This window comes from Prinia subflava, chromosome 1 (genome assembly GCF_021018805.1).
Source record: "Prinia subflava isolate CZ2003 ecotype Zambia chromosome 1, Cam_Psub_1.2, whole genome shotgun sequence".
NCBI lineage: Eukaryota > Metazoa > Chordata > Aves > Passeriformes > Cisticolidae > Prinia > Prinia subflava.
Window position 1 is genome coordinate 86936773 of NC_086247.1, and position 24196 is coordinate 86960968.

The following is a 24196-nucleotide window of genomic DNA, read 5'->3' on the forward strand; positions in this document are numbered from 1 at the left end:
AATTGTGCAAAAGATGCTGCTGTAACATCAAGGATGTACTATGAGCAGGAAATGCAAGTAAAAGGATGTTAAATGTTCAGACATTTCTTGTACTTCTCTCCATACCTTTTTGCTTGCCTGCCTACATGTTTGCTACACGTGTGTTTGAAGTAACTTTGAGAAGCTGCTGTCATCAGATTCCTGTTGTTCTATAAATCCTGACATGTTGTCCACTGTCCATTGCCAACAGGTCTTGTGGTTCAATAAACCCAGGCACATCTGCTGTCCAATGCCAACAGGTTTTACAGACGTGTGGGTTTTACATTATTTTATTAAAAAAAACCCAACAAACCCCAAACTGAAAACAAACCAAAGCAAAAAAACCTTGCCATGCTGTGCTCTTGGCTTCCCTTTCTCCACCCAGCTCAGGCATTTATGTGTTTATGGCTTCTCATTTCTGTACTTCCTTGCAGAAATACTCCTTTGAGAGAATGGATCAGCTTCGCCAATTCCAGAACCTCATCCAGGCCACCAGCAGAGAGATCATGTGGATCAATGACTGTGAGGAAGAGGAGCTCCTCTATGACTGGAGTGACAGGAACACTGATATTGCCAGGAAGCAGGAGTCCTTCTCTGTAAGATAGCTCAACCTCCCCGTGCTTTCCATGGGCCCTCTATTGGATAGTCAGGGAGGAACAGCCTCTCTTGGAGAGACTCATCATAGGGCATTTCTTCACTCTTTTGAAGTTTCTGGGTTTTTTAATCAACAGTTTTCAATAAAGTACTGTATAATAACCTTTTGAGTCAGGACAAGACATTTTTTTGAGGATTTTGCTCCCATTCAGTGAGATTTCATAGTTTACTTTGACCTTGGAATGTGGCCTTCTTGGTACAGTCCACCACAGACCAGTGATCACCACAGCTTGTGCTCACAGTCATTGTGCTGGCATGCCAAACTGAGGGACTTGAATGAAGCTGTTTTAATTCTCCCTGTTGGGACTACGCAGGGGTCAGAGGTCTCTGTATTTGGCCCTGATTACCTGTCACCAGGAAGCAGAGCATCTCTTCTTCTGGTGGTTCTGCCAGCAGCACACTGCGTGCACGGTCAGCTGTAATTTGCCCTGCTCCTTGTTGTCTGTGGGTGTGTAGGGAAATAGAGCATGTGTGTTTGTTTAACCAGTATTGGTGCTTATCACCAAATTGAAAAAGGACTGAAAGTTCACACAATTATGGAGGTGCCTTTTTTTTTTTTTTTTGTTCAGTTGTTCTGGATGTTGCAAGATGCAGTCATTTTTTGCTTCCATCATTCTTAAGAAAGGCAGAACTTTGTGTGCTTTGCTCTCTGAAACAGCAAGCCTAGAGATTAGAATTGAGATGATTGGACCTTCTTTGATTCTACTTTGATTCTATGTCTTCATAATTAACTTTAGTATACCTAGTGGGAGCACTTCATCGTGTTAGAGGGGATAATTTTACATTATCACAACTATCTGGGAAATTTTAAGGAAATCATCCTGTGCAGTGTACCTTTGGAGTTTGTTTAATGCTCTGTTTTGGTTATTTAGAAACGTATGAGTGAACTGGAGGTTAAAGAGAAAGAACTCAACAAGTTAAAGCAAGAAAGTGACCAGCTAGTGCTCAATCAGCATCCTGCTTCAGACAAAATTGAGGTGAGTTAAACATTGTGTGATTTCACTTGCTCCTTTAGTTGCCTACATGAGAAAAGTTCTCAGTGAAAGTTCACATACAAAGTGCTGCATTTGGGCTCAAGAAAGGCTTGCCTGCCCGAAATCATGTCCATTTTACCCAGCTGTATGAGCAGATCTAATAAATATTACTACTTTCCTCTACAAGCCTGGCCATTAACAACTGCATGGTGATAGATGCAAGTAAAAGTTAATTCAAAGCTTAGAGGGTTATCTGAGTGTGTTGAAATTGCTGAATCTTGTTTGAGCTGACTGAGTGCAGAAGTCATGGTAGGAAGGCATGTCATTGCTGCTCTGCTGTCTTAGTAGGCATGTTTTGAAAAAAGCCACACCCTTTGTTGAGGTTTTATGTTTCATCCAGGTGCAAATACTCTCTGCAGCTGGAATTCATAGTGCCTTTCTACAGCTTAGCCAAGATACTTTTGCTTTCACACCTTAGTGTACACTTATCTTTTAATTCAAAAGACTGCAACAATTTGGAAGACTTCATGTTATTAGGAAATGCTGTAGTTGTTGCAGTTTCAAGAGTGTGTAAGAACTCTGCAACAGAAGAAGCTAAAGGGGAAAAAAATCCTTTCTGCCTTTCAGGGTGTTTGCTTGGTTAACTGTTACCATATTATGTAAAATCCTATTTATCCTGTAGTCAGTTTCTCTCTTAAAAGAAAGATTCTTTTAAGCTCCAACAGTGAAGTGAAAGTTGTGTGGACTTTTAAAAATAATATACGTTATGGCTACTTGAGTATTTTGAATCTAAAAACAACCAGCATAAAATACCATGTTTAGAGATGTTCCCTGAAAGAAGGAGAACATGGCCATTTGCAGCTGAAATACTTTATTTGCACTATAGTTTGAATGTTTCACCCTCTTTTTTAATGCTCCTGGGGCTTTATTTTGATCAAAGAAATTCAGGTCACGAACAAATTTCTCTTTGTGTCTCACAAGCAGAAATTTAACTCATTTCAGTTAGGTGGATGCTTAGAAGTTGTGAAAATGTTTGCATGAGTTACATTGTTCTGGTGTGCGTGAATCTGTTTTAGCAGATTTTTCATTTGCATTTGTGTGGAGTGTAGATAGTTTTGCTTGAGTCTAGGCATGGGAGAGGGATCAGTGTGGTGGCTTGAATTGTGTATATTACTGTTTTTCTTAGGCCTACATGGATACATTGCAAACTCAGTGGAGCTGGATTCTTCAGATCACCAAGTGTATTGATGTTCATCTGAAGGAGAATGCAGCTTACTTTCAGGTGAGTAGTGACATGGAGAATTCACACTACTTGTCAAAAAGTGTGAATCCCATCAAAGATATATTTACTGTTCATAGCACACTGTTGCCATGTTATAAGTTATGCCAGAGGTGAACTGGGATTTCTCATTAAAGGAGTGCATCAATTTTTAGCAGACATTTTGAAGAGCTATGGACAGCCAAATTCACAACTTTTCTCTCGTAGTTCTTTGAAGAGGCTCAAGCCACAGAGTGCTACCTGAAAAACTTGCAAGACTCTATCAGAAAGAAGTTCATCTGTGATAAGAGCATGTCACTGCCGACTTTGCTGGAGCAGATCAAAGAGCTGGAGGTACTGTCACACTTGCCTGACAGGTTATGTTCTTCTTTTCTTGGCAATCAGCTGCCCTCTTTGATACCAAATCTAAATCCAAGTGCACCTCAGTGTTTAAATACGCTATTGTATGAACTTGAGACCATTGTATTTTTAAGTCTGGAATGAGTCCAACAAATTCCCAAGTTTCTGACAAGCTAACAAATGGGGGGGAAAAGGAATACTTTTATTCTTAGGTGGTGGAATTGATTTTGCCTCAAAGGATAAATGCATTGTATAAATGATTCACCATGTCACTCTGCCACCATATTCTCTTTGAAAGGATAGAAGTCAGCTTTTTTAGCTGTTTTCTTATCATGAGTTAAGCACTACAGTCCCAAATTGGAGAAAAAATGGCCAGTGGTGTAAAAGGCCAATTGATGAAGTCAGGTTTGAAAGTGTAATTGTTCCCCCCCCCGTTTTTTTTTTTTAGCATTAATTTTGTTAGATTCTTTCAATTTATGCCTATGTTTCTTAAACACCTCTTTAACAACATTGAATATCTATATGAAAAACTTGCTATGCAAATTTTGCAAACTTTGCATCTTACCAGAGCTGCAGAGATACTTTATAAATCTTTCTCTGCTCTGCTTAAAACTGCAGTTTTACATTGTAGGCCAAAGACTCATCCCATTGGAGCTAAAGTAAGTTTTGCCTATTATAAGTTCCAGATGTATCCCTCTCTTAATAAAACAGCAGGAACTAGATGCCTTTTCTTTTAAGAATAAATTTGTAACATATAATTAATCTTTGCAGAATGAACGAGAGAGAATTCTTGAATACAAGAGGCAAGTGCAGAGTTTGGTGAATAAATCTAGGAAGATTGTGCAGCTGAAGCCACGTAACCCAGACTATCGAAGCAACAAGCCCATTATCCTCAAGGCTCTGTGTGACTACAAACAGGATCTGGTATTGTATCCCTTTTTGGCTGTGAATGAACATCATGCAAACTAGAACATTGCAAATTACTTAGTAAGCAAACCACTGAGCTCATAGGTGTGACCCCTTCATCTGCTTTTGGTCAGCTTGAATTTCCTTGACAGAGGAAGCTCTGCCTTTTTTGCCATTATGAATAAACAAGTAGGTTCTTATTGGTTAATAAATCTAGTCGAAATTATTGTTATTAATCTAGCATTAATACTCATATTTCAAATTAGAACTTTAAAGTCTTGTTGTTAATAAGATTAAAATTGTTGTACACATCGCTCTCAGCATCCACACCTTTTTTTTTTTTTTTTTATTTTGATGATTGCTTATCTTTCCAGTGCCTCTCTGGATCTTTAGGTGAACAACTCATCTAACAAAAGTGAGGAATATACAGTTATTCATTGGTATTCCCATTTCTTTTCTGAATGGGCTATGAAATGAATGGTGGTTTTTTTCTTCCTCCTCAGTACTGAGGCTGCTAGGATTTATTTCTGTATTTTTTCCTTAACAGTAAACTTAGATGTGCTTTCTGCCTATATGCTTTTTCCTGCACCATGGCCACACCCGTGGCTGCCTGCTGTCAGGATTTCTGGCAGTTGGAGCTGATGAATCTGGCTCTGCCACACTCACTCCCAGTCCCTTTGCAGCACTAAATATCCTCATGCCTTCAGCTCACTGGCTTAAAGCCATGCATGGTTGCACAGCTTACCAGGCCATGTGTCCACATTCAGTTTTTGTGGGGGCAAGCCCCAGGTCTGGTGATTTACCAGACTGGCAACTGCTCAGAGTGTTCCCTGGCTCACTCTTGGTGTTTTTTGGGTTTTCTTCACATGGAAACCAGATTCAGGGAGAAGGGGTTGATCTGTACTGATCTATTGCCCCACTATGAAGCTGAGATGCCACCCAGACCTGGCAGCTGGGAAGCACTCCAGCTTCTGTGATTTAGGTGCATCTTCCTTGTCTGTCTCTCCTGGAAGCTCCACCTTGCTTAACTAAAGGAAATCATTGTTCTGCATCCCTTACAGAAAACGGTGCGCAAAGGGGATGAGTGTATCCTGAAGGACAACAACGAGCGCAGCAAGTGGCTGGTGACCGGCCCCGGAGGGGTGGACATGCTGGTGCCATCTGTCAGTCTCATCATCCCACCCCCCAACCCACTGGCAGTGGACCTTGCTACCAAGTGAGTTGCTGCCTGAGTTTGGATACTTGCCACTGGGATTAAAGTTCACTCAGAATAGCAACCGGTCACAAAATATGTTCTGTGCCTTGATCAGAGTGCACTCCCCTTGCCCCTGAAGGTGGAGGATTAAGGACAAGACCCTTGACTTGAGGAAACTCACTTCAGTGAAACTTGCGGGGGTCTAGGTTGGGGCCTAGAAATGTTTAAACATTAATGTCTACAAGGTTTTTCTCATCTGTACCAATGGAAGTCACGTATAAATTAATTTCCAAGACTTTTTCAAGTAGAGAGTAAGCCTTAACACATTCCACATCTGGTGGATGTTTCTTGGGATGTTTTGTAGCTGTGCTACAAGGACAGATGCATTTTGATCATGCTTTTTTTTCTTATGCCAGAATTGAGCAATACTATGAAGCTATTTTAGCTTTGTGGAACCAGCTGTATATCAACATGAAGAGCCTGGTGTCCTGGCATTACTGCATGATTGACATTGAGAAAATCAGAGCCATGACTATTGCCAAGGTAAGACACCAGCTAGCCTTGCTGCAGATCAGAGACATCCATGACCTGATATCTGCTGTCCCAAGCAGACTCTGCACTATCCTGTGCAGATGTATGTTTTACAAAACCATGGGCCTTCCTTTTGCTAGGTTGCACATAGTTGTAATTTTATTAAAGGAGAAACAAAATGCTTTCCTACTCAAACACAATACAGATCAGCTAATACATGATTAGCTAAGGGAATTGATTATGTACTTGCTGTATGTGTTTCCATTGTACAAGGGCATGGATAAACAGAGTAAGAGGTAGAATTTCAAACTGTTCTTAAGGTATGAAATGATGGTAACAAGGATAGATTAACTCAGATGGTACTCTTTGCACCATATTTCAGAGGCAGCCTAGTTAGGATTTATTCTACAGTGTGATTACTTTGGGTTTTTTATAGGTTTATTAGATTTTTCTTTAATGATTTACTAGTCATAAAACTTCCCCAATTGCTTTTCTTTTTATTTTTGTTTTAAAATTCCATTCTTCCTTATTTCAGCTGAAAACAATGCGTAAGGAAGATTACCAAAAAATAATAACTGACCTGGAGATCCATTATCAAGAATTCCTCAGGAACAGCCAAGGCTCAGAGATGTTTGGTGATGAAGACAAACGAAAGATCCAGACTCAGTTCACTGATGCTCAGAAGCACTACCAAACCCTGATCATACAACTGCCTAATCAACCACGACAGCCACAAACAGGTTTGTTGTCGTCCTGGCTTTTGTAGAGTTTGGATTGCTGGGGTTTCTTCATTCCAGAGGTGGCGGGTGGTGCATTCTTTTTATGTGAAAATGTTCTCTTCAGCCTATGAATGGGAATATGTTCAAGAACTGTTCCGCAGTCTCCCAAGGTAACAAAACTGGCCATGCACAGGGGAAGATTTTGTTCTTCCCCCCTTTGGTGGGAATCTGGGAATAGTGCTGCAAAATTCATGGAACTTGCTGGGAGAATGAGAGGAATTTAGCCCATCTGATATGCTTTCTGTTATTAGGAAGCAAAATCTTACTGATGCATTTTAGGAAGCAAGTTTATATTTTTGTGAAAGAGATTTCACTCCCTGAAACAGCTGCCTAAGAGCCCGAATGTTCCACCTGTTCTTAGTTCTACAGATCAGCTCAGTGCTTGAATCGCTTGGGCCCTTCTTTGGCTTCCTACATGTTCCTGCTCAGTCCTCTGGCAGTTGATGCTTATGCAATTCATTTTGCAGTGGTCCCAACTGAGACCTGTCCCCTGGGTTCCTCAAACACCATTATCGTGAATGAGAGAAACCGGGAGCATGAGAAGCAGGAGGCCTGGCTGCTGATGGAGCTGCAGAAACTTCGGCGTCAGATTGAAGCTTCTGAGATTCAGATGGTGCAAAGAGCTCCTCTTGGAGTAGATCAAGGAGCTATGCATGACTTTTCAGCCAGAATAAAGGACTTAGAGGTAACTGGATGTTTGTCTCTAAGAATCTCAAGCTCAGTATGATTTTGTTCTGCAGTTCTGTTTATGATCAGCTGGGAAAGATACATGTCCTGTGCAGAAAATTCTCAGCTGAAAGCTAACCATGATGATTTGGATTAGAATTTACCTTCCAAGTGGAAAAAGTTGCCTGTTGGATTTTAAAAATCAAATTCCACCAGGCAAGGAATACAGAAAGACTGATGTCAGGTGGCTGTGAGTTCATGTTAAGACTCATCCAGAGTGAAGTGCCATTAAAATCCTTTTCCAAGGACTTCACGTAACCACTTATCTGTAAAATGCTGTCTGTAAGATACAGACTGGATACACAAGACTTACTATCCCTCTCCTAGCTCTTTAGATTTGTAAGAGACCATGGAAAGAAGATTGGTACAAAAAGGTAACAGGTTCAGCATATGAGAAATTCCCATGGGGCAAGGAGGTTACAAAGGTCTCAAGAGCAGAGGCACCTTGGCATGTCAGAGCTGAGTTTGGAGTGCAGATGCTCAAAAGGACATATGACCTATTGTGGACAAAAAAGAAACTTCTCACTAGTCCTTGCCTTGAAGAAAGCAAGCTCAGCCACTTCTTCAGTCTTCAGTCAAGCTGGTTATGTAAGAGCAGACTGCTTGGATAAGGAGACCAATTCCATATGAATATAGAATAGAATAGAACAATCATTCAGCCAACCAAAAATGTGTAAATCAGGCATTCTCTTTTTCCTTAGGGTGTGCAGAATGACTCTCAAATAATGGCTGAAACCCTCAATAAGCATAAGGACTTGCTGCCTAACTTCAGAGGCTGTGAGAAGTATGTGTACTTGCAATCGGAGATAAATGCCCTCTTTCAAAAATTGGAAAATATTAATGGTGTTTCTGCTGGCTACTTAGACAGGTAAGTAAATTGAGGCTATAGCAGTAAATACTCAGTTTCTCCCATAGTTCTTATAATTTCAGAAAGCTGCCTTTTGTTACCAGTAGTGTAAAATTACACATTCTTTTCTACCAATTGTGTCTACATATTGATAGAAACAGACACTTGGGTGAATTTCTTCTCTTTTCTATAACACTTTAAAAAAAGAAAGTGAGAAGCATGGGTATCACAGAAATTTCTTGTTACCTATTCTCTTTAGCCAATCATCTGCAATTAATTTAAAATATCACTGTTCCTTGCTTAGTCCATAATGGATTTGCCTTGTATCATTTCTTTTAGCTTGAATGCGCTGAGGTGTCTGCTCCAGGTTATTCTGCAAACAGAAGATGTGATCAGAGTTTTTGAAGTCAGACTGTCTGAAGAGGAGACTGTTCCTTTGGATCTTGATAAAGTGGAGGCTTATCGGGCTTGTCTGAAGGTGAGGAGCCAAAACCCAAGGACACAGCAAAACAAAATTAGTAGCTGCCATCACTGATCTATTGAGCTGGGGGAAACCCTTCCAAAGCTGCAGGAGATAGAAATGCTGATCCCGTTGTGTTTTATGTATAGACATACAGAGTTTTGTAAATCAGCCATAGTGTTGCTGGCTGCTCAAGGAAGGGGATTGTGCTGCTCTGTGCTGGTGCAGCCTCCCCTTGAGTCCTGTGTGCAGTTTTGGGTGTCACAAGATTAAAAGATATATGAAGTTATTAAGTAGTGTCCAAAGGAGGGCTGTGAGAATGGTGAAGGGCTTCGAGGCAAAGCCATATGAGGAGTGATTACAGTCACTTGGTCTGTTCAGCCTGGAAAAGAGAAGAAGAAGGGAGACCTCATTGCAGTCTACAGCTCCTTCACAAGGGGAGGAGGGGCAGACACTGATCTCTTCTCTGTGGTGACCAGTGACAGGACCCAAGGGAACAGGAAGGAGCTGTGGCAGGAGAAGTTTAGGTTGGATATTAGGAAAATGTTTTTCATCCAGAAGTAGGTTGGGCACTGGAACAGGCTCCCCAGGGAAGTGGTCACAGCCCCAAGCCTGACAGAGTTCAAGAAGTGTTGGAACAATGCTCTCAGACATGTAGTGTGACTCTTGGGGTGTCCTGTGCAAGGCCAGGAGTTGGACTCAATGATCCTTGTGGGTCATTTCCAGCTCAGGAAAATGTGATTCTGTGAAATTATTGAAAGTAATATACAGGTTATTCTTCCACCTCCTGCTTGTTGCTGCCCCCACAGCAAGGGCAGCTGCATGGAAGGTTTCTGTAACCCATTTCTGTATACTATTATCTGTTATAATATTAGTGAAACTAGATTTAAAGGCAGTATCTCCTTCCTTGCATACAGCCTTATTAATTGCCCTTGTTGTCCTCTAGGTGTAACAAATAAGTTTGAGTATTACTGATTATCCTCATTTTACTACAGAGTCTGCATCAAATCTTAGAGTGAAAAGTATCTAGTCTGTGCAAGGGGAAAAGGGAAATAACTGCCTTGCTGAGTACAAAATTGTCTTGCAGATCCAGTCTTTTATCTGCCTTTATCTGCTGGTCCTTTTGGGCACTGAATGCATTTGGAGGAACAAGAACTCTCTCATTATTTTCTATTCTTACCTTTAGTAGGGAGAAAGTGTGTAGGTGGTGCAAATGGAGCACAACCCAGTAACCTTTTTATCATGTCAAATGAGAGCTGCAGTTCAGTTGCTGGGAGGTGTTCCTAGCTGGTGTAAATCTGAACCTAGACAAAAAAAACCCCAAACCAAAAAAAGCTTGAGCATATCACTGATGGCTGTGGCCATCCCTGTGACTGGGGGATGCAAGGCAGACCACTGCCTGGGCTGTATATTCCATTTGGTGGACGCCCACAGTAAGCGAGTATGTGTACCTAAACAAGTGTGTGTGTGTGAAGAAACATCTCCGTGGAAGATGTTTATAAAAATGTAAATAAGGAAAAAAAAATCTATGCAGATTTTTAGGTGTTTAAAAACTGGATATGCCACTCCTGAAGCTTGATTTCATAGCTGTTGCAAGTACAGGAATCTTTTATACTTCAGTGAAATTTTCTCGTCAGTTGTTTCTAGGAGGAAGCAAGGCTTTTGTTCTGCTCTGGTAACTGCTCTGCAGAGTTCTGAGAAACTGAAATATATGTTCAGAATATAATAGCAGTGCTTTGGTTTAGCAAATTATTTAGTCTAGCTTTAAACACATTTTTAAGCCAAACTGTTTACCAAAATAGGTGTTTCACTTTAAATAGGCTAAGTCCAGCTGACGTCACTATACATATCTTACTGAGTTAAAAATCAACATCTTTAGTTCCCAACATACTGTGCATGCTGTCAAATTGGTTAAATATCAGTGTCTTCTCAAGAACAAATTAAATGAAAACATTTTGTTTTTTTCTCCAGAAAATGAAAGGAGACCTAAATATGAAGAAGTCTTTACTGAACACCTTGGAAAGTGAGCTGCAGAGAACACTTCAGATTCACTCACAGTCTTGCCAGTCATACACCCTGTATGACTTGGACATTGGAAAGTACTGTGACAAAGTTACCCAGCTAATAGACCGCTGGCAGAGGGCTGATAAGCAGATAGATAACAGGTTTGTTCACATTTTCATAGCATTTTCCTTTTTGCTGTTGCTACCAACATCACCTTAGCAGTGAAGTTTAAAAGAACTGATGTGCACTAATCTGTGCTTCCAAAGGACAAATAGTGACTTCAGGGCAATAAGACTCGAGCAATTTTGAATAGGTTGAACATACTTCATAAGGAATTGTGTAAGACCAAGAAAAAAAATGTAATTAGTCATGCAAACGTCTAACCTATGTGCTGAAGAGTTGTTGCAATTTTTTTTTTTTAATTCTTGCTAATGTTCTTCGATCAAGTGCTTCCAGTCAGCATTTTCCCCCTCAAAAAAGCAACCATACTTATTCCTCAACACCCTATACTTAAGGGTTAAAAAAGTAGTGCTAAGAATTAAGTAACAAAATTGAACCTTGAATCTGAATTGTGAACTGAAGGCATATTCTGATTGTTTGAGGGGGAGAGGTGGAGGTTGGGGCATGGCTTGTTTTAGTTTGTTTTATTTTGTTTTTATCTGAGGACAAAATGTAGTCCTAACTGGTTGCAGGTTCTTCAGTAAAAATTGAGAACAAGAGTACTGAAGTCAGTGAACTTGATTTTTATCACTGTAACTTTTATTCATCCCTCACTTTGACAGGAGAATTCTGTGTATTACAGAGTTACTCAGAAGTGAGGTATCTTAAAACCCCATATTGGGTGACTAACAACCAGTACAATTCTCCTTTATTTAAAATTTTTGTTCAGAATCTCCTTTTCAGAGCTTCCCATAGTTTTACAAAGTTTATTTCTGTGTCTTATTTCTGAAAACAGTGTGAAGAGAGGAGAATGCACTTTCCATTTTGACGGGTTTTTCCATTTTATTTTTTCCCTAGATCATGGGATTTAGAAAGGCAGATCAAACAGCTGAAAACCTACCGAGATCTCTACCAGGCTCTGTGCAAGTGGATCTGTGATGCCAAGCGCCGGCAGGATGCTATTGAGTCCATGAAACTGTGTGATTCCAACACTATCATGAGATACCTACATGACCAGAAGGTATGCAGCACCTGAATGAATTGTCTTCAATTATCTGGATTTTAAATTGTTTTGCTATAAAGAAAATATCTGTGTCAACGCAGTCTGCAATACAGTGGCCTGTTTTGAATTATAAAATATGCAAGTTACCAAAAAACACCACATGTGTAGAAGGCAGGAGGGAGGAAATATTATTGTCCTCATTACTTTCTGTCAGCACTGCAACAGATTATGAACAAGACTGTGTTTGGCTCCTACACATTCACTGACACTCTTACGCATCAGCTTTGAATTAAAGGAACTGTAAGATGGTGCAACTTATGGGACAAATTACAGCACAAAAATAAAAATCAAGTAAATACATCTAAGCTAAAGTCAAGGAACTCTGCTTTCCCAGGTCAGGGTTTTTTTCAGTTGTTGGTTGTTGTCTCTGAGAAAAACCTTCTCATGCCCAAAGAGCTTGCTGTTGTAAAAACTGCCCAGGTCATTTCAGGTCACAGCTTCAGGGGCTGCAGCAGTCTGCTGCTGCAGGTGCTTTCTGATGGAGGCAGCATGTACAGGAGGAAATACTGGTAAATCTTATGGGAGTGTTTCATGGCTCACTTTTCTCTTGACAGAACTTGCACAGTGAAATCTGTGGGAAGCGAGACAAAGTCGAGGAGCTTCTCAAGCATGCAGATCAGTGCTCAGCTGCAATTAAGGTACTCGGATCTCAGCATTTTTGTGGGGTGTGGTTTTTCATGGTCAGACACATCCCATTGTCTCTGCTCTGCTGACGGGTGAAAAGTCAGCTCTCTGATGTGTGTGCAGAAATTGCTGGGGTGAAGTACTTCTGAGTACAGAATACAATGAAAACAATTTGTGTACTTGCCACCTGAGGACTTTGGGATCATGCAGCAGATATGAGTGACAGCTTCTCTTCAGGTGAATCAAGGCCTCCTTCTAGCCAGACCAAACTTTCCAGTTCACATGTTAAAAAACATAAGGAAGCCAAGAACAGATTGGTACTTAACGAATTAGGTCTGATCAGGATCTGATCTAGGAGGCAAGACAAATGCAGATTAGCAGGAGGAATGGTGTGCAATAGCCATGAAAACCAATAACATACAGAGGGAATGCTTTTGTGGTCCTTGCATTTTTATGTCACCTTTGTATCCATGCTTTCTCCAGCTCAATCTTACTCTCTGTGACAAAGATTTTGCTATATATGTGACATGGCATATGTGATACAAAAGAGATGCAGAGACTGTTATTTCTGCTGAAGCTTTGGTTAATAACAGTACTTAGACCAGTTACTCCCATGAATCTTTTCCATCTTCGTGTAGCCCTCAACTTGGAGAAACAGTCGTCTTCTTGTTTTTGTAAAGTGTTTTTCCTCTTTTTCCCTTGTCATTCTCCTCCAGGTATCTCCACAGGGGTTCTTGAACTGGTGAGCTTCTGTTTATGACAGAAGATCACCTGTACATGGTCAGAAATATAAGCAAGGGAAAAATGTAGCTTTTCATTAAGAAAACAAAACAAAAAACAACAAAAACCCCAAAACCCTTGCATTTTCTGAAATAGATTCACAGAGAATTCTTTGGCAGTTTCTAAATGGGTCTTGCTTTTCATCTTGTTTTCCAGGATTATGAACTACAGGTTGCTTCCTACAGTTCGGGATTAGAAACGTTGCTCAACATACCTATCAAGAAAAGTGTAGTTCAGTCTCCTGCAGTCCTCATTCTACAAGAGGTACGTTTCTTTCATCCCCTTCAATCTTGTGAATATGTTTGTTTGTCTGTGTGAGCCCTTGTGAGTCATACCCAGCTGTATTCCAATACTTGGCACCGTCACTGGCAATGTGTGCTAAGCACATAAGCCTAGTGAATTAGTGCAGAATAGTCATTGTGCTGTAAAATCAGACCTGGGCTTGCTTAGACGTTAGATTAGCCCTCAGGAATTTATCTCATCCCTATGCAGTGTCCACTGCACATATACTGTGAGAAAGGTAGATTTGTGCCCCGAGTGGTTTAGTCACTTTCAGCCTGGGAGTTAACTGCTATTAAAAATTTGACTTGGGTTACTTGTGACTGTCAGACAGGAACAGCGTGATGAACCAGGGGATGAAGGCTTGAATTTAATACCACATCAGCAATGGGGAGCAAACAATCCTGAAAAGCCAAAAAAGATGTGGATTTTTTGTAAGGAAGCATTTACGCTTTGGGGGTCCTCAGAAAGTAATGTGAATTTTGAGGAGGAGAATCTGCTTTTTACTTTGTTGAGTGATGTGTTTGTTCAAGTCAGATGGAATCCTTTAAATGGTCTGAACATAGGTGTGCTCATGTCTAACTCTAGTACAAACTGCTAACAATTCTGTTTCTTTTCAAGGCTAATGAGGCTCAGTCCCGCTATATAGAGCTTCTTACAAGATCAGGAGATTATTACAGATTCTTGAGTGAAATGTTAAAGAGCATGGAGGATTTGAAGGTATTCTAACTCTTTTATTTTCTGTAGCTTTCATTTTTATCACTGATTAGAAAACTATCACTGATCAGAGGCAGAAAGTACAGTGTAAAATAGCTCACAAAACTATATCCAGAACTCAGAGGTGTCCTACAAGGGAGGCATATTAGCAGTGTCATGCATCTTTTGTGAAAGAGAAAAGTGTTGTACAGGTAAAAAGTGACCTCCAAGGTGGTGTGAGAAGTGAGGTAGAGAACTGGTCCCCTTGGTAAATAAGGAGGCACTCATCAAAGTACATGAGTGATCCTTCCCTGCCCATCCCAGCCTTGACCTCAATGACAGCACAGCTACCTCAGTGCTGAAAACTTGCTCCTCATGGTTGAGGGCACCCCATTTTAGACCATATTCTAAAGTGTTTTGAAAGAAGCAACTTCTGATTTGATACAGCTCAGTGAAACAGAGAGGTCCATTAAAGAAGTTGCTTATATGGAATGTGATTTGCACCTGTTTGAAAACTGGGGAGGTTCTACAGGTGGCTATTTCATACTTGCTGTTAACCTTCTGCTACACCACATTTTACTATCAGTAATGCACCTCCCTCCCCCTGTCAAGTGTCTTTTCCCCTCTGAAAATCATTATATGCTGATTTCTGGATAAGGTTTGACTCTGAATAAATAAAGATTCCAGAATTTGTCTTGATGACATTAAACAAAAAAGGGGGTTTAACTCTCATTAAAGCTGCAAAAAAAATTGTTTTTAAGTTGTCAGTGTTACAAATCTATATTTTATTGCATGTGATGGTTCTGAAACAGTTGTCACAAATATTTATGGGAGTTTTTTTATTTGTTTGTTTTTCTGCTATCATGTTGCAGATGAAAAACACCAAAATTGAGCTCCTGGAAGAAGAACTCAGACTTGCTAGGGATTCAAATTCAGAGACAAGCAACAAACATAAATTCCTGGAGCAAAATCTGCAGAAGTACCAGATGGACATTTCTCAGCTCAAGGCAAAGCTGATGAGTTTGGAAGAAATGAAAAGACAAGCTGAAATGGATGGAAATTCTGCTAAACAAAACCTAGACAAATGCTATGGCCAAATAAAGGATCTAAATGACAGAATAACAAGGTTGACTTATGAGATCGAAGATGAGAAAAGGAAAAGGAAGTTGCTGGAGGATAGATATGAGCAGCAGAAGAATGACTATGACCAGCTGCAAAAAACAAGGCAAAATGAGAAAGACAGCCTTGGTTGGCAAAAGTTAGAGTCTGAGAAGGTCATCAAGGAGAAGGAGTACGAGATAGAAAGATTAAGGGTTCTTCTTCAGGACGAAGGCACACGGAAGAGGGAGTATGAAAATGAGCTGGCTAAGGTAAGAAACCAGTTTAGCGAGGAGATGAGTAATTTAAAGAACAAGTATGAAACAGAAATTAATATTAAGAAGACAACAATCCAGCAGATAGCTGCACAAAAAGATGATGATGCAAAAGGCCTCAGAGCCCAGGTTGACAGACTGACAAGAGAGAACAGAGACCTTAAGGATGAGATTGTGAGGCTGAACGATGCCATTCTGCAAACAACAGACCAGCGGCGGAGGGCAGAAGAAGATGCTCTCCAGCAGAAGGCTTGCAGTTCTGAGGTGTCACAGCAGAAGCATCAGTTAGAGCTGGAGCTGAAACAGATCATTCAGCTTCGTGGGGAAGACAACTCGAGATACAAGCAGGCTCTTGAGGAGGCTGCCTCAACTATTCAGGATAAAACTAAGGAGCTGGAAAGGCTAAAGCTTCAGCTTCAAGAAGAGGCTAAAAGCCGATGGGAACTTGAAAATGAATTGGCTAAGGTAAGAAACAGTTATGATGAGGAAATTATTAGTTTAAAGAACAAATATGAAACTGAGATTAATATCACAAAGAACACAATTCACCAGGTCACCCTGCAAAAGGAAGAGGAGACAAATAATTATAGAACACAGCTTGATAATGCCATGAGAGAAAATAGGAATTTATGTGAGGAAATTAGGAGACTGAAGAATACGATAAGTCAGACAACAGATAATCTACGGAAAATAGAGGAGAATGCTCAGCAGCAGAAGGCAGCTGGCTCAGAGCTTTCTCAGAAGAAACAGCAGCTGGAGATTGAGCTAAAACAAGTTATTCAGAGACACTCTGATGAAAGCATGCGGTACAAACAGTCACTTGATGATGCTTCTAAAACCATTAAGGAGAGAAACAAAGAGATTGAAAGGCTGAGAAAGTTGTTGGATGTAGAAACAAGTCAGAGGAAAGAAGTGGAGGATGAGAACAGTCAGTTGAAGAGAGTCCAGTTTGACCTGCAGAAAGCAAACACGAGTGCAACTGAGACAATTAACAAGCTGAGGATTCAAGAGCAGGAACTGGCCAGACTGAAAATTGACTATGAGAGAGTTTCACAAGAGAAAAAAGGCAGGGATCAAGAAAGTGCAAAGTTTCAGAGCACTGTAAAAGACTTGCAGATCCAGAAACATAAGCTGGAGGAGGAACTTTGCAGACAGAACAAAAATTTAATGGAGGAAACATCCAGGAGGAAAAAAATGGAGGAGGAAATAGAAGGCATGAGGAGATCTCTGAGAGACCAATCGGTTAAAATAACTAATCTCACACAGCAGATAGAGGAAGTATCTATTGTAAAGAAGAGGAATGAAGATGACCTTAGACACCAGAGAGAAGTATTAGATGGTCATGTGAGAGAGAAGCAAAGATACATGGAGGAGTTAAGAAAATACACATCTGATATTGAGGCTTTACGTCGTCAGTTGGTCCAAGAACAGGAGCAATTAAAGCAGGCTCACCTACGATATGAGCACTTACAGAAAACCTCTGAGGAAAAAAGCAAAGCCTTGAATGAGTGCAAAATAGAGATCGAAAGGCTTCAGTCTCTCACCGAGAACCTTACCAAGGAACACTTGTTACTGGAGGAGGAGCTGCGAAATGTTAGATTGGAGTACGATGACCTCAGAATGGTCAGAAATGAAGTTGATGAGAAAAATACCACCATTGCTGAACTAAAGAATCAGCTTCAGATGAGCAGCAAGCAAACCCTGGAGCTTCAGGGGTTGCTTAATGATTTACAGAAAGAAAGGGAAAAATTGAGACAGGAAATTGAAAAATTCCAAAAGCAAGCTCTAGAGGTATTCACACATATTTTGATCCCAGCTTTACTGTTTCTCAAATATGTAATTAATTGCAGTGTTGATTTGAGCAAATTAATTCACCCTTTGCTGTTAGAAGTCACTGTACTTGTGACTAACATCCCCTTTATGACCCTTCCTCTTGGTTAAGTTTTAAATAAAAATGGCAGGATTTGGCCACTTCCTTAGCCTCTTTACCCCCTGGGAAGTGTTCTAGGGAGCCATAAGCTCTCCTCACCTAGGAGAGCCTTGTTCTCAGGCCTTGCCCCAGAAGAAATCCATGTTCTGTGCCAGTGTCCAGCAAACCATCCTAGGGAAAAATGGGAGCATGTGGAGTACCACTGTGCTTTAACAGTTCCCTGCTGGCTGTGTGCTTCCCAGGCTGTTTCAGCCAGGATGGGTTAAAGCCACCATTTGAGGCTGACCTGAGTGCTATCACAAACTAAGCTGGCTGAAAACCCCAGGACCAACAAGCTGTCAAGGTGCTGATCAGCTGGGTAAGGTGTTGACTCCAAGTGAGGATCAGAAGTCATGTTGTCAGGTACCTTAGCTGTACCTAAAGGTACCAAAAGCCTATCTTTCATTGACTGTTTTGGGGATTTATGTTCCTAAGTCACTAAGGACATTTGCAAATTTTACTATTGGCCCTTATTTCTTAAGCTTTAGGTGACAACATAAACAAGTTAAAGAAAACATTTTTAATACTTTGTTCTTCTGCCTGGTTTCTTCTACAAAGAGCTACTCTTTAAGTATATACGAATGAGCACTTGAGAAAGTGTGTTTTTTTCCTAGGCTTGTCCCTTACATTTCTTTTCTCATACTCTTTATTCTAAAAATCCTAATACTGATATTAAAAAATTCTAATACTTGGGATTATATAACACCTGTGCATATATGTACATATATATATGCCTGTATTACAAGTAGCTAAACTTGTATTCAGTTTGATATGGACTGCATACAGACATGCATGCTTGTGGGTGTTTGTGCATATGCATGTATGAAGACACTGCAAGAATGGAAGTGGAGGGCAGCACAGGTAAAACTGTTCGGAGTGACATGTGAAAGTAACAACAAAGCAAAAATTGAGTCATATGTTTCCTTTTTATCCTTGTATGACCAGTCCTTAGCTGATGCAAATTCCCCTGGATTAGTAGGACTGCCAGGACATCTGCTGAGCATCAGGCTATTTATGAGTCTTAAATGCTCTGTGTATTTGTCAGTGTACTGTGAGAAGTATCAAAAAGTTACAGAGAACTAAATCAGCTGAAGATCAAGGCTGTGGGTAACAGAATGAAGTCTCTTGAATCTCTGGCAGTACTGGAGACACTGTAAGTGAAGGGATAATGTGCCTTCTCTGGTTTATATGTGTCCATAATCTTGGATAAGGCATGCTGTGGTGAGAATGTTTTCCAGTGGGAGCTTGCTGTAGGTTAAATGACAGGCTGGAGAGCATTGTAGGCGGAGGGCATAACTCTAACCAGCACAAACTCTAACCATCCTTTCTTGGTTTATTTCTCCTCCACAACTGTAGGCATCCAGTAGGATTCAAGAATCCAAAAATCAGTATAGTCACATTATGCAAGAAAGAGAAACCCTGCTGATAAAAATTAGTGCTTTGGAGCAAGACAAAGCCAGACTGCAGAGATTAGAAGAGGAGCTGAACCGTTTGAAAGTTACCCTGGAGTCAGAGTCACGTTTGAAGCAACGCCTGGAAAGTGAGAAGCAACAAATTCTGAATGACCTCAATCAGTGGAAGAGCCAGCACTCCCGAACAGAAGAATCCATAAGGAAGATCCAGTGTGAGAGGGAGAAGAGTGAGAGGGAGAAGAGCAGCCTGAGGAGCGAGATTGAAAGGCTGCAGATGGAAATCAAACGGATTGAGGAAAGGTACCGGTGCAGACTGGAAGAGACTGCTGTCAAAAACCAGTCAGAGCTGGAGTCAGAGCGTCTCAGGCTGCAAAGAGAGATTGAGAAACTCAAGCAACGCCCATATGGGGCTCACAGATCTACGCAGACCGAGGAAGACTTCTGTATTGATGCCTCCAAGCTGGTGTTCAGTGGGCTGCGGAAGAAGATCACAGCCATGCAACTGTATGAGTGCCAGCTGATAGACAAACTCACACTGGACAAACTGCTGAAGGGGCAGAGGTCGGTGGAAGAGGTCGCGGCTGACATTGAACCCTACCTCAAAGGGGCAGGTGCTATTGCAGGGGTGTCCCTTTCGCCCAGACAGAAGTACTCTTTCGTCGAGGCCAAACGGAATCAGCTGCTAACAGCAGAAAATGCAGTCCTGCTCCTGGAAGCCCAGGCAGCAACAGGAGGTGTGATAGACCCACATCGAAATGAGATATTAACAGTGGACAGTGCTATTGCCAGAGATCTGATTGACTTCGATGACAGAGAGCAGATCTATACAGCAGAAAAGGCTATTACAGGATTTAAGGATCCTTTCTCAGGCAAAACTGTCCCAGTATCTGAAGCCATCAAGAAAAACTTGGTTGACAGAGAAACCGGAATTCGTCTGCTTGAAGCCCAGCTGGCTGTAGGAGGGATTGTTGATCCTGTCAACAGTGTTTTCCTACCCAAAGAGATAGCCTTATCTCGTGGGTTGATTGACAAAGACCTGTACAGGATGCTAAACAACTGCCAAGGCAATACAAAGAACTTCATTGATCCCACCACCAAGAAGGCAGTCACTTACATGCAGCTGAAGGAAAAATGCAGGATTGAACCACACACTGGTCTGCTCCTCCTTCCAGTGCAGAAGAGGAGTATGTCATTCCAAGGGATCAGGCAGCCTGTCTCAGCAGATGCACTGCTTGAGGCTGGAATCATTAAGGAATCAACAAGGAATGACTTGGAAAGAGGTGCAATTACAGTGGAAGAAGTGAGTGAGAGAATTATTGATTTCCTTCAAGGCTCTAGCTGTATTGCTGGTATCTACAATGAGGCTACTAAAGAGAAACTTGGCATTTACCAGGCTATGAAAATAGGTTTGGTTAGGCCGGGGACAGCTCTTGAACTCCTAGAAGCCCAGGCAGCCACAGGATTCATAGTGGATCCTGTCAGCAACGTGAGGCTGCCTGTTGAGGAAGCTTACAAAAGAGGCCTTGTTGGAATTGAATTTAAAGAGAAACTTCTCTCTGCTGAAAGAGCTGTCACTGGGTACAAAGACCCAGAAACTGGAAACATCATTTCTCTGTTCCAAGCAATGAACAAAGAGCTCATAGAGAGAGGCCATGGCATTCGTCTGCTGGAGGCCCAGATTGCTACTGGAGGGATCATCGACCCCAAGGAGAGCTACCGCTTGCCAGTAGAGACAGCCTACAAGCGTGGCTACTTCAACGAGGAGCTCAACCAGATCCTTAGCGATCCAAGTGATGACACCAAAGGGTTCTTTGATCCCAACACAGAGGAAAACTTGACCTACTTGCAGCTGAAAGAAAGATGCATAAAGGATGATGCAACGGGGCTCTGCCTTCTGCCCCTCAGAGAGAAGAAGAAGGTGGTGCACACCTCGCAGAAGAACACCCTTAGGAAGCGCAGGGTGGTCATTGTAGATCCAGAAACCAACCGGGAGATGTCTGTTCAGGAGGCGTACAGCAAAGGCCTCATAGATTATGACACCTACACAGAACTAGCTGAGCAGGAGTGTGAGTGGGAAGAAATAACTATCACGGGATCAGATGGCAGCAGTAGAGTAGTCCTTGTCGACAGGAAAACAGGTAGCCAGTATGACATCCAAGACGCCATTGATAAAGGCCTGGTGGAGAGGAAGTTTTTTGACCAGTACCGTTCTGGTAGCTTGAGCCTGACCCAGTTTGCAGACATGATTTCCTGCCGTAATGGCACTGACGAGGTGTTCCGGCACGAGTCAGTGACTCGGTCTCCCACTGTGCTGAGTGTCAGGAGTTCTTCTTCAGTGATCAGGAGTGGTTCTTTCTCAGAGACCCCAGATGAGTGCAGTCCTATTGCAGCCATATTTGACACGGAAAACTTGGAGAAGATCTCCATTTCAGAAGCTATACAGCGGGGCATCGTGGATAGCATCACCGGGCAGCGGTTACTTGAAGCCCAGGCCTGCACTGGCGGCATAATATGCCCTACCACAGGCCAGAGGCTTTCACTCCAGGAAGCCACCAGCCAAGGCATCATCGATCAGGATATGGCCACACGTCTCAAACCAGCCCAGAAGGCCTTCATAGGGTTTGAAGGCATAAAGGGCGGGCGCAAGAGGATGTCAGCAGCTGAAGCGGTGAAGGAAAAGTGGCTGCCTTATGAGGCTGGGCAGCGGTTCCTTGAGTTCCAGTACCTCACTGGAGGTCTCGTGGACCCAGAAGTGCGTGGGAGAATAACTACTGAAGAAGCCATTAGGAATGGATTGATTGATGGCCGTGCTGCCCAGAAATTACAAGACACCAACAGCTATCCCAAAATTCTGACCTGCCCCAAGACCAAGCTGAAAATATCCTACAAAGATGCAATGAACCGGTCAATGGTGGAAGACATCACCGGGCTTAAACTGTTGGAAGCAGCCTCTGTTTCCTCTAAAGGCATATCCAGCCCCTACAATGTCTCCTCGGCGCCTGGCTCTCGCTCTGGCTCTCGCTCTGGCTCGCGTTCAGGCTCACGCAGTGGGTCTAGGAGAGGAAGCTTTGATGCCTCAGCAAGCTCTTCATATTCTTACTCATACTCAGCCTTCAGCAGTGGGTCTATTGGGCGCTAGTAACAAGTGAGGGAATGCATCTGCATTATCATTTAGATTGTCCTATATTCCATTTACTAAAAGAAAAAAAAACCACCAACAAAGTAACTCAAAGCAAAGCCTTGAAGTCTTTCCTGGGTGTGTTACACTTTTCTTCTGAAAAAGCTGTAAAATGCTTGAATGCAAACTTACAGAATATAGATTAGGGAATGCAAAAGTAATGTTTGTGAATTTTGAGTTTCGGTTTCCATTTCCTTTTGGTCTTTGGATTTTAATAGGTCTCTGTATATTTTAAATACTATGTCATGTGCCTTCTCCTGTTGTTCACAACTCTCAACCTATAAGGTGACAACTGAGATTTGAAAGTCTTGCAGTAGTTAACTTTTTTTCCACATAGACCTTTTTCAATTTGCTATTATGAAAAAAAAATGATATTAGCAATATGGACAGAAAATGCCCTTAATACTGGTTTAGAATCTATGCCATAAACATGAAACTGTCTTTCAGATGCTGTACTTCTTTATGTTTGGCTAGCCATTTTCTGAAATATAACCTGGTGGATGTAAAGGGCTATTATTAGGTTGGGGTTTTGTTTTACTATATACATTTCTACTCTTTTGCTTGATTTCCCTGTAACAAAGAAAATAAAAGAAAACCACCTAACTGTACCATGTGAGGTATTGTGGACAATAAACTTCTGAAGTTTTAAAGTATTTGGTGTGTACTTAATAATTTTATCTGTGGGCATTCTTGGAAGTGCAAGTTAGAGAAAGAACCATTTTTAAAAGAAGCAGACATTAGCTTTGTTGTAAAAAGTGTGCAGGCACATTACATTTGATGATGCTGAGCCATCACTGTTAGGAATAAGGACTTCTGATTCTGATTTTTCAATAGGAAAATGAAGATAGCACCAATAATGGAAGCTATGCCCCAGAAGCAGAATGCCTGTTTGCACATTTGTTTATAGAGTTGATAATAGGAAGCATATTTCTTCTGCTTGTGATCCAGCTCATTGTCTCTGCAGCTGCAAGGGACTGAATCAACTTCTCCCTTATGCATCCATGCAACTTTGGACAATGAGCACAACAAAAAACTGGCCGGCTTAGCTGACCAACCGTGGCACAGGAACATCTTTCAAAACCTGAACAGTTGCCTCTTGTAATGTCCTTCTGCCTCTTCTGTGGGCTCCTGAAAGCCTAGGTTGAGAAAACCACGGCAGTGGTTCAGTGGTATCTTGCGTGCATGGTATCTTGCTGTCACCAGTTTTATGCAGGCTGCTGGCATCCTGCTGACTCCTTTTAGCTGAGCTGAGAAACCAGAGCAGGACTAAATGACCACAGTATTAGAGGACACAAAACTGATTTGAAACTGCTTCAGCCAGCACAGAAAATGCCTTGCATACATGGAGGCTGTCCTGTCCTCTTCTGTAGCACACAGTGCAGATACCTCCGGGTAGGCATGATGTTCTCAGCAGAGAGATTGATCAGCTGCAAGAATTTAGTATGGTTTTATACAATGCCTTAGTGACAAAACTGGTATTTCAGCCATTAACTGAAATAATTTCTTCCTTTAAGTTGTTCAAAGCACATGCCTTCTTTTAGCCATGAACGACGTAGGAACCCTGCTGCTCTATGAATTTTAGTTGCTATAGATAGAAAGAAGGTGATGGGCACAAATGTTAGTCACTGTTAATTATGCTGCCTAGTATTTTTGTAGAATTTTTTTTTGTTTCTTTTCTGCAGTAAGGAATAGCATATGTTCTGATCCTACTGTCTCTGAATAAAGTTTACCCTCTAGTCTGAGAAGCATTTCCAGTGTTTCCTGAAGATGAGGGCTGTGTAAAAAACCTCTGCCATATATAAAGTAACTTCAGTTATTGGACTAAGAAATTATTGGGACTCTTACACGTCATTGTTGGAGACCTCCACAGAAAGTAGGTGAGAAAGTGCATTCTGTCTTCTAGGGAATCTTCACAGCTTTGGAGATTTCTCTCTACAGCTGAGTTTATTGG

General features: G+C 41.5%; 1 protein-coding gene across 4 annotated transcripts in view; it reads left to right on the forward strand.

Annotated features, from left to right (window-relative positions):
* The window catches only part of DSP (desmoplakin), a 39197-nt gene extending 16299 nt beyond the window's left edge, over positions 1-22898 (forward strand). For 2 of the 4 annotated variants that reach the window (XM_063402024.1, XM_063402033.1), the window contains exons 7-24: positions 453-614; positions 1545-1649; positions 2833-2928; positions 3133-3258; positions 4036-4188; positions 5232-5386; positions 5782-5908; positions 6432-6636; positions 7143-7360; positions 8103-8269; positions 8588-8726; positions 10680-10873; positions 11730-11892; positions 12489-12572; positions 13495-13602; positions 14239-14337; positions 15186-17477; positions 19012-22898. In XM_063402024.1, the coding sequence (XP_063258094.1) occupies positions 453-614; positions 1545-1649; positions 2833-2928; positions 3133-3258; positions 4036-4188; positions 5232-5386; positions 5782-5908; positions 6432-6636; positions 7143-7360; positions 8103-8269; positions 8588-8726; positions 10680-10873; positions 11730-11892; positions 12489-12572; positions 13495-13602; positions 14239-14337; positions 15186-17477; positions 19012-22206 (7788 nt within the window). In that variant the 3' untranslated portion in view covers positions 22207-22898. The remainder of the gene's footprint in view (positions 1-452; positions 615-1544; positions 1650-2832; positions 2929-3132; positions 3259-4035; positions 4189-5231; positions 5387-5781; positions 5909-6431; positions 6637-7142; positions 7361-8102; positions 8270-8587; positions 8727-10679; positions 10874-11729; positions 11893-12488; positions 12573-13494; positions 13603-14238; positions 14338-15185; positions 17478-19011) is intronic. The other 2 variants (XM_063402051.1, XM_063402042.1) reach the window with 2 other exon arrangements.
* The last annotated feature ends 1298 nt before the right edge of the window (positions 22899-24196 follow it).